Below are 9,523 nucleotides of genomic sequence, written 5' to 3'. Positions count from 1 at the left end.
CAGTGCATTTAATAAAATTAGCAATAACTTGGATTATGTAGTGCCAAAATGACTGGACAACACTGAATAGTGAATTCGACACATAGAAGGAGCTTTGGTCTAATTAAAGGGAGACGCATTGCTAAGTAATGACTGTAAACAATGCCCACTGCTATTTACATTAATGTAACCAAAAACTGTGTTCTATGTAGTTTTTAAGTGTAAGTTGTGAGCAAAATCATGAAGTTGAAAACATTTATCTCTGATGGAAACAGAATTTATTTCAAGTTTACCAACCTTCAACTTTCCTAAACACAAGTATTCGGTGTATGTTGCAGTTTACAGTTTCCATTTCATTTCAATAAGGAGGTGCTGGATTGATGTGAATGAAATGTGAAGTCTTTAAATGGCGCTTGTGAGGAACTTTCTTCAAGTGGATATGAGAAAAGTGATACTGAAATCAGTTAAAAAAAAAAAAAAACAACGGAGTAAGAATGTCTGTAGTTCAAGTGGTCAGGTTGCAGATTTATTTATTTCTATTCTTGTGAACTTGTGAAGTAGTGGTTCCTCTAGGGGGAGCAGTAAGCATAGGTCGATGCTATGTCTTGGTCTTCCCAGTAGTCCCCTTCCTTCTGGCTTTCCCACAAATATCCTATATGGATTCCTCCTAGCCCCCATTCATGCAACATGCCCTGCCCATCTCATCCTCCTTGACTTGATCATTCTAATTATACTTGGAGAAGAGTACAAGTTATGAAGCCAGGAAAGTAAACTAGTTTAAAAAAGTTCATGCCACTGATATTCAACACAATTTCCATACAAAAGTTTCCACCTGTCTCGCTATACATGAAGAACATTACAAATATGTGACATCTTTCACAGCAATGAGCACAAAACTACAGTCTTCTGGGATGTAATGCCATACAGCCTCACAGATAGTTACCCTGAATATGGAGGCAGCAGATTCCTCCAAAGTGGTAACTGTCTATGGGTCTACATGGCATCATATCCCATAAGATAGTAAGTAATGTGAGTATATAACTTCTTCAATTTTCATTGACATATCAAATATAAAATATTCTGCAAAACAAAAATGGTTTGAAAGCAAATAAATACACAGAATTTATGTCCAGAAATAAAGCTGAGAGCCATCAGCTACTTAAAATTAACTTGCCTGTGGAAGGAGGGTAAGCACATTCCTAACACCCTTATGGTGCCATGAAAACATCNTGGGAAGCCAGCGACTAACCGCTTAAGCTGTGGCGCGGCCATTCAATTCAATATGACAATATAATAATGTCATGAAGTGTACGACTGCTTTACCTTCTAACAAACTTCTGAAATAACTGCATAACTCTAGTCAGTTTTAATGCAGCAATTAAAAGTCCTCTGTTACAAAACATGTCATAACCATAATGCAAACAGCCCTTCCTTATTCTTATGACCTTCCATTATGGGATACTGTGGAACCTTCATTTAATATTCCATGATTTAATATTTTCTCATGTACCAGTCATTTTTGATGATCCAAAGTCACTAATCTCAGTGTGAAATCATTTCACGTAAGATAGTCCTCAGTTTCAAGTTCAGATTCACTGAGTAGCACCTCAAAAAAAAAAAAAACCTTTTATGGGCGGTTTAGTGCACTAAAAACCAAATGGGCTATGTAATCTGCTTGTTTTGGCACAATGGAGAAGAAATAGTTAAATGTTTACCTATACAAAGTCTACCAGCCACCTATGTGCTGTACAGTCATGCCTTAAAAGATGTAAATATTTAGCCATGTTGCATCATTCATCTGTTGTGCAACACTGTTATAGCAGCAACTGGAATGCAACTTTATATTGTCTGTGTTCTGTGTATCTTTCAGGTATAAATTGTAAGCAAAGTTATGAGGTTGAATACAAGTATCTCTGATGGAAACAGAATTTTCTTTCAAGTTTACCCACCATCAGCTTTCCTAAACACGAGTATTTTATATATGTTATAGTTAAAATATCCATTGCATTTCAGTAAGGGGGTGTTGAATTAATGTAAATGAAATGGCCATATTTTACAGGCACTGGTGGGAAACTTTCTGCTGATAAATAATGTTGCAACCTGATATCTTGTACTGCAGAGGTTCTTACTACGTTGTGTGTTTTCTGTTTTCGATATGAGTTTGATATCATTTAACTCATGCCCCTCCAGATGGTTTTGAGCGAAGTGATATTAAACTCAGTTCAAAACAGAAAGCACACAATGGAGTAAGAACCTCTGCAGTACAAGATATCAGGTTGCAACATTATTTATCAGCAGAAAGTTTCCCACCAGTGCCTGTAAAATATGAACATTTCATTTATATCAATTATTATTTCTAGCTATCCGTGTGAACCAGTGATTTTTTGGGAGGAAGCAGTATACTAATGCTGGTGGTATGTTAGCATACTTTCTTACCGACAGGGCAGGTGGTATGATAGCATACTTTCTTACCGATCGAGCCCTCGTCACTGGCTGCAACCATTACTTGTCAAGAGCCATGACGGCCATGACGACCAAATATTGATTTGTGTACTCCGGTTTGGTGGTTGCAAACGTTTGGAAAGACATGAGTTAGAAGGTTGGGTGATGATCAGTTGATGTATTTTCTACCATACGTCAGTGTATTTTGCTGCACTGGGTTACGAAGATTCTGTTTCAGCATAGAACTTCAATAAAGATCAGTGTAGTCGTCTACCTTTATAGGTGAAATATGGCGATTGGGAGAGTTAAAACGAAAGTTGAAAAATCTGGAGGTTGGTGCACTGTGGTTGGATTTATCCTAGTGACAACGTTTATGAGAATTAACCCACAATGATTTCAGTTTATTTTATGTTCTCATAGAAAACTGTGTTCACAATAATAAACGTCATTAGATTCCCAATTAGAATTCTACCAAGAAAAACGGTCTTGGGCAGCAGAAACTGTTTGCAGTTACCCGCATAAAGTTAACCATGCTTTCCATTTGTTATAGATCCAACAAAGCCAACTGCCTATAGAGCAATTTTATTTCCAGTCCCCACTCAGTCTCATGATGTTCTTTAAGCACAAGGACAGTGTTACTTTCGCAACATAACTTCTGCCCCCTAACCTGTCACTAAATTTTGGTTTAATTTAAGGTTACCAGCCATAGCTGGCTGATGGTCTGTAGGTTTCCAGTGCTCTTAAATGTAAATAAACCCATTGTTTAAGTAGGAAGGTATGCCATGAGTTAGTAAATACAGGCCAATAGATCTTTGTTATTTTTTATAACATTTTGAGAGTAATGGGGAGGAGGGTGGACATATTTCTGGAGTGTAATTCCCTCTTTTGTTAGCAGTAAATCATTTTATTACTTTTTTGTAACTTACACTGTCAATAAAAGTAAGCAATTTAAGATATGCTTTCATATTTCCCCCATATCCCAACTACATGCCTAGGCCATCATAGCTTCCTAGATTTTACTGTCGTGAAATTACTCGGTGACCTGTATAAATTGCTTGTTCCTGATCATAATTGCCCACTTACTGTATATGACCTTAGCTGAATAAATTGAATTGAATATAATTCAGCATATTTGTTAAACACCATATGAAAAAGTAATGCTTATGTTTAATCTTCCATTTTCAAAATATGTTACATTACAATAAAAAAAAATGTTGTTTATTTGTGTGTATAGAGATTGTTGCATACAGTGAACTGGCAGTAAGGAACAATGCGAGTGTTGTAGAGTATTGCAGAACATCAATGGCTGCTCTGTCTGGAGGAACAGCTGGATTGCTTGGACTCACCGGCTTTTACGGCTTTGGCTTCTATGTATTTGCTGTGGTGGGACTTTGGGTAAGTTTAGTATTCATTGATGGGCCAATTTCTGAATTTTCATAAAATCAGAGTTTGTTGTTCGGCCCACATCACTTTATAATTCTTCTATTTTGGTCTGATTTCAGTATAACACAGGCATTTACGCATTGGAAATAAAATATATTGCACAGTATATACCTCATATATACGTTCAGAGTAACAAGAGAGATGTTCATGTTATACATATAGCCTGCAGCATTGTTTCTGAAATGGTTGGATTTGGTAGTGGGGTATGAGGAGTTGAAATTAATAATTAATTTGTCACATAGATTCAGTTACATAGATACTTTACTGCATTGTAAGCATTTATGTAACTATAGTAGTAAATATCCAAAATTTCTGCAGTCTCTTTAAGTATTTAGAACTTCCAGTACTGATCAATATAATACTGTCAGCAGTTAGTGACTAAACGCCAGGTTTGAATTTATAATTGGATTTATTGAATGCTTTTACTCATAAGTAGGCACTTTCACTGGTCTACAACTCTACAAAGCACTACTGCAAGCACTAAGTCCTTTCAGTCTGCTGTGTGTCTATGCTAGTCATTGCTTGGTGGCACCATCTAACAATGCAATGCAACATGACTGAAACTTTTCCAAATAATGAATGCTGTCAGCAGGGCCTGAATCCTGTCTCTGCTGTGTAATGATACAGCTTGTACTTTTCAGGTGTTAATATTACTAAAAGCAGGATCAAACTGGAGGAAATACTTCATCAGCAGGCGGACTCTCCTTACAAATGGGTTCTTTGGAAGTCTTTTTGTATCCTTTAAAAAAACAACAGGAATTGATGTCATATTACAGACGGGTGGGTTTTACAGCTAAGTTATGATACATACCTTATAATTACATCTGTTATACTAAGAGATTCAGACCATTAGTGCTGTAAGAATGCAAGCAGTGAAGCAACAGTTCACAGAAAAGGGGATGCACATCCTTGTGGGGGGTGGGGAAGCCCTGAGATATAAAATCAGTGTCTGATGTCAAATTAAGGTAAAATAGTTTTATGTGAGATATTTCAGCTGTTATAATTTATACCGATAATGAAGTAATAAGAACCATCAAGTATAACATGCACTAGTTAAAAACTTCACTAGTATAAAATATGCTTTACATGTTTCTGCCCTATAGAGTCATCATCAGAGGCTTATGTGGTAAAGAGGAGATTGCTTAGCATACTTTAATATTTATGTTTAAATCCCTTTCAAATCAGGAGTTCTTTGCATATAGAAATTGCTGATGGACTGCTTAATTTCTAGATATTCTAGCTTCTATTGCTATTGCTTTCAGTATGTAGATTTAGTGCAAAACATGATTCATATTATATTATTGCTACACTGTGCATCCCTTGCTTAGGTGAATAGTACGCTATATAGGTTATGTCATCATTATCTGGGGTGGTACAGTGCTCCCTGGACACCATATCAGTAGATAGACACACGTAGCTTCTTATGAGCTCTCACTACTCATTGCCATATCAAATAAAGCTCACATGATTGAAGAGACAACTCAGAAACTGTACTTACTGAGTGCTATGAATATTGTACTGCTGGAAGCCATGAGACGTATAGAAAATTAACTTCCTGGTAACACGGTAAAGCGTTGCATTGATGGACTTGCAGGGTACATGAAAACACAAGTTTTGTAAAATATAAAATAATGTTTTCTTTCTTTCTTTCTTTCTTTCTTTCTGTAGCTTAGTGTAATGTCATGCCAGTTGTTTATCTGTTCTCAGTTTGCGGATGATAAAGCTAAGAAAAAAAAGTTTTTCTCAAAACACTGGAGACCACATCAAAGGCTTGTGACACTGTGGCAACTGTTTCTTGCTTTCTTTAAGTAAATGGTCTTGCATGGGAAAGGCTGGTTGGTGTTTGCATTAACAGTGCCCCACTGATACTTGACAGTCATTCTAGTTCATGGCATTTGCCAAAGAAAAGAAATCAGGTATAACTGGGACCCACAGCACCATCCATGCTAAGATAACCTGTGTACTTTGGTGCCTTTGGGGATTAAAGTTGTCAGTTTGGAGCTGATCATAAAACTCTTCTCTTTCACGTGAAAGTATGATGGCTTTTGAAGCAGAACTGACTTTGTTTCTGATATTTCTGAGTTTGTGATGAACAATTTGTATCAGCTATCTTGTTAAATTCATTTAATTTGAACCATTATTATTTGCTTAAATTTCTGTTGTATCTTAAAAAGTCATTTTTTCAAAGATGAAAGACTGGTATGTTGCTGTTTCATTCTTTTTACTGCAGTTAAGTTTCAGTCAGTTTGGATGTGTTTTGAATTTGAAATATCTTTTTATAATGTACCACACTATTACAACTACATTATAAATATTTATTAAAATATATGCCATAAATTATATTTAATTCTTTTAGAAGTTTTCATTCTGTCACCACGGCATGGCGCGTACTCAGGTTGTGGATGGAGAAGACGCCCTTCAGTTTTGGAGGGAAACTGTGAATATATTGAATAAGCAGTCGCGGACAGCCGACAAGGGGTGGCCCTCCAGCTTGTGGGTTGGGCGTGGGGCTAACAACTCCTCACTGTAAAAAATCATTATGTAACGAAAATGAACACAAAGCCTCGGACCTGGACTGATTCCTTTGAGGATGAGGTGGGCAGGTCATGTAGCACAAATGGGGGAGACGAGGAATGCGTATAGGCTATTGGTGGGAAAGCCAGAAGGAAAGAGACCACAGGGAAGACCAAGGCGTAGGTGGGTGGACAATATTAGAATGGATCTTAGAGAGATAGGATGGGATGGTATGGATTGGATAGATCTGGCTCAGGATAAGGACCAGCGGAGGGCTCTTGTGAACACGATAATGAACCTTCGGGTTCCATAAAATGCTGGGAAATTCTTGAGTAGCTGCAGAATTGGCGGCTCCTCGAGAAGGGCTCAGCTCCATGAGCAAGTAAGTAAGAAGTTTTCATTAAAGTAAAATAATGTTTAATATTTTCTGTGTATTTTTCATTACATGGTTTCTAGGCATCAGATACATGGGCAAAATAATTATGATTCAGTTGATCATGAATAATAATGTGATAAGACATATGTTTTACAAAAGTATATAATAAAATATGTTACTAAATATATAAAATATTACAAAGTAATTAAAATACATATGTGCAGTAATATAAATGTAAGTGCAAAGGGTTAATTTTATTTTGATCAAAACTGGGGTGGGAATGCATGAATATTTAGTAAACACCAAAAGGAGAGCATCATGTCAAAACGATTTAAACCATTGCAGTAACGTAATAATGAAATGGATAATGGATTTCATTCATGATAGGGGATTATACTTTTATCTTCATTGCCAACTCCATAACTCTAGGTCTTACCCACCTTCCTACTTGGGACTGCTTGGGTGAAACAGTCAGTGCGTAAAGTTAATCTTCTCTCCTGGGTCTAGAATGCACAGTTTTACCTTGACATAAAATTAATATGAGCTTTCTTGCTTGTTTTATGATTAATGCATATCAGAATAACAATCTCTGCAAAGATGGGTTTTGGATGTCGAGCTCATGGTTTCCAGCTTTTCGAGTTATTTCTGCCTTTAAAGTGCTCTTCTGTTATGTGCTGTCTAATGGAATGTATCAGATGTTTATTCCACTTGCATCAAGATTCTAGACTTGAATTTTGAAAAGAATATGTGAAAATCAGCAGTTTGGAAAACATTTGGAGGTAGGATGACTTCTTTGATGGTTAGCTTCTTTTTATCTTACATATTTAATTATAGTAATGCAGCCTTTTATTTCTTCATTTTTCCCAAAATGGAAAGTGTGTGGGACATAGGTTTTTGCTGTAGTGAAGTGATGAGTTAAAATGGCTTAGACACATGGGGCTGAATGGGAGCAATAAGGAGTGCAGAATTTTGGTGAGGGAATATGAAGGAACACAGACATGTTCTGACAAAGAAGGATATGAGAAGATAACATTAAGATGGTTCTTAGGGAAATAGGCAGTGAGAACATACTTGTAATAGTGGGCTTTGAGATGGTTCTTAGGGAAATAGGCTGTGAGAAGATACTTGGAATAGTGGGCTTTGATATTGGTGTTGTACCTTCAGGTTCTGCATGGAAAAGCACTGCTACATGATGGAAGTAATATCACTTAACATATAAATTGGAAACATGACAAGTAAACAGTATGTACAGGTAAACATGTGGAGAAACACTATGTATCACTGTAAGTTGCTGTTCCCATGTATGGGTCCTTAACGGTTCTTCAGACATATGTGCTGTTCTGGACGTATCCTTTCCTATCTTGTATAACTATGTTTACATCTTCTCTTTCTGGTGGATAATTACAGATTGCAAGTTATTAGGTCCTGGATCTGATACGCAACTGGAACAAAATATGTGCATGTAATAGTTTTCTTCTAGTCTGTATGTTAATGCAGAAAACCTGAATACCTCTAGTTTAGGTGAGGAAACCTCGGGTACCACAAAATATGTACAGCATTGTTGGTGCTAACCAGTAATTTTTAACATGATTAGTGCAACATCATATTATTTTACTGCATTATTTGTTCTACCTGAACTTGTTTTCTAGTTGTATGAGACTCCCAGCAGCTTTGGAAGTGTTGAAAACAATCAACATTACATGCAGTCTAGCTCTGAGGCCCACTGAGCTTCCTGTCAACATGCTTACCAGTGATAAAGCTGGCTGGAGCTTGATGCTGACCACTCATCTCCATCTGGTACCAAGGATAAGAATGCATGGAGATATCCCCCCCCAATATATATCCACATATGATTCTTAAGCTTAGGGATAACATTCATTCATTCATCTGTAATCTGTCAAGACGACAGGTCCATGGTCTCTTCCAAAACAGTTCCTCCACTTGATGCGATCTAGAGCTTTCTCCTTCAAATGAAAATATCCTCTTCTGTCCCCAAGGTCATCCAGCATCTTCTGGTCACTTCTATCTGCCCCTCTATCTTCTTTTAGAAGGCAGTTACTGCATAAGATGTTACCTTAAAAATATTATGTTAAATAGATAAAGATTTCTAATATAGCTTTGTTTAAGTGCCTTAATTTTTTGTTGCAGTATTTTGCTTTTAACTGTGGTTACCAATTTTTGTAATTGCTACAAAACTTTTCCTTCACTCTTCTTCCAGATTTTTATATGGAATGGTACATGTGTACTGAGGCATATTATTATTGATTTCACATCTGTTTCTTGTGTTTTTCCCATTTCCACATATTCAAGAACTTCAAGATGAGAAACAGATAACTTCTGATAAAGTATTCATTGTTTTTTCGTGCTGTACATTCATATTTGCTTAAAGTATTTAGGTACAAGGGACCATTTGAATTAGGTGCATTCAGGTTGTCATATTATTGTGTTTTAAAATAGCAGGAATATGGTGTGATCTGTTGTCTTCAAAATATAATATTTTTAGTTTCATGAAATGTCTAGAAATAGTGACCAGTAGGGCAGCATAATTGTACAGATCAAATTGTAGAACACTGGACTGGAAAGCAAGAACTTCAGATGAATAAATTTTGGGATCTGTAGTCCCAGGAGACTTAACCTTAAATCTGTGTGCATTAAAGGACATAGAGATTAAAAATACGGCTATTGGTTCACATTAAGGTATGAAACATTAAATAAATTAAAAGAGGTTTTACAATAAAAAGGTATTTCAGAATTCAGAGACCAGAATTT

The 9,523-nt window shown here is 36.4% G+C and overlaps 1 protein-coding gene and 1 long non-coding RNA gene across 3 annotated transcripts; one reads left to right on the top strand and one right to left on the bottom strand.

The window, feature by feature from the left end:
- The first annotated feature begins 2,498 nt into the window (after positions 1–2,498).
- LOC111873743 (ER membrane protein complex subunit 6) lies at positions 2,499–9,395 on the top strand. Of its 2 annotated transcripts, XM_023868690.2 has the most exons (5): positions 2,499–2,753; positions 3,656–3,816; positions 4,506–4,598; positions 8,081–8,100; positions 8,973–9,395. In XM_023868690.2, exons 1-5 carry the CDS (start codon positions 2,711–2,713, stop codon positions 9,001–9,003), a joined length of 348 nt encoding a protein of 115 aa, XP_023724458.1. In that variant the 5' UTR covers positions 2,499–2,710; the 3' UTR covers positions 9,004–9,395. The 2 variants fall into 2 exon arrangements, with proteins under 2 accessions (XP_023724458.1, XP_023724456.1); XM_023868688.2 differs by lacking the exon at positions 8,081–8,100.
- Positions 8,081–8,699, bottom strand: LOC111873744. Its single transcript, XR_002844426.2, has 2 exons — positions 8,503–8,699; positions 8,081–8,196 (listed from the first exon to the last, which is right to left on the bottom strand). It is a non-coding gene; the product is annotated as an uncharacterized LOC111873744 (long non-coding RNA).
- Positions 9,396–9,523: the final 128 nt, after the last annotated feature.

This window comes from Cryptotermes secundus, unplaced genomic scaffold, assembly GCF_002891405.2.
Source record: "Cryptotermes secundus unplaced genomic scaffold, Csec_1.0 scaffold142, whole genome shotgun sequence".
Taxonomy (NCBI): domain Eukaryota; kingdom Metazoa; phylum Arthropoda; class Insecta; order Blattodea; family Kalotermitidae; genus Cryptotermes; species Cryptotermes secundus.
This window is presented reverse-complemented; position numbering and strand designations above follow the sequence as displayed.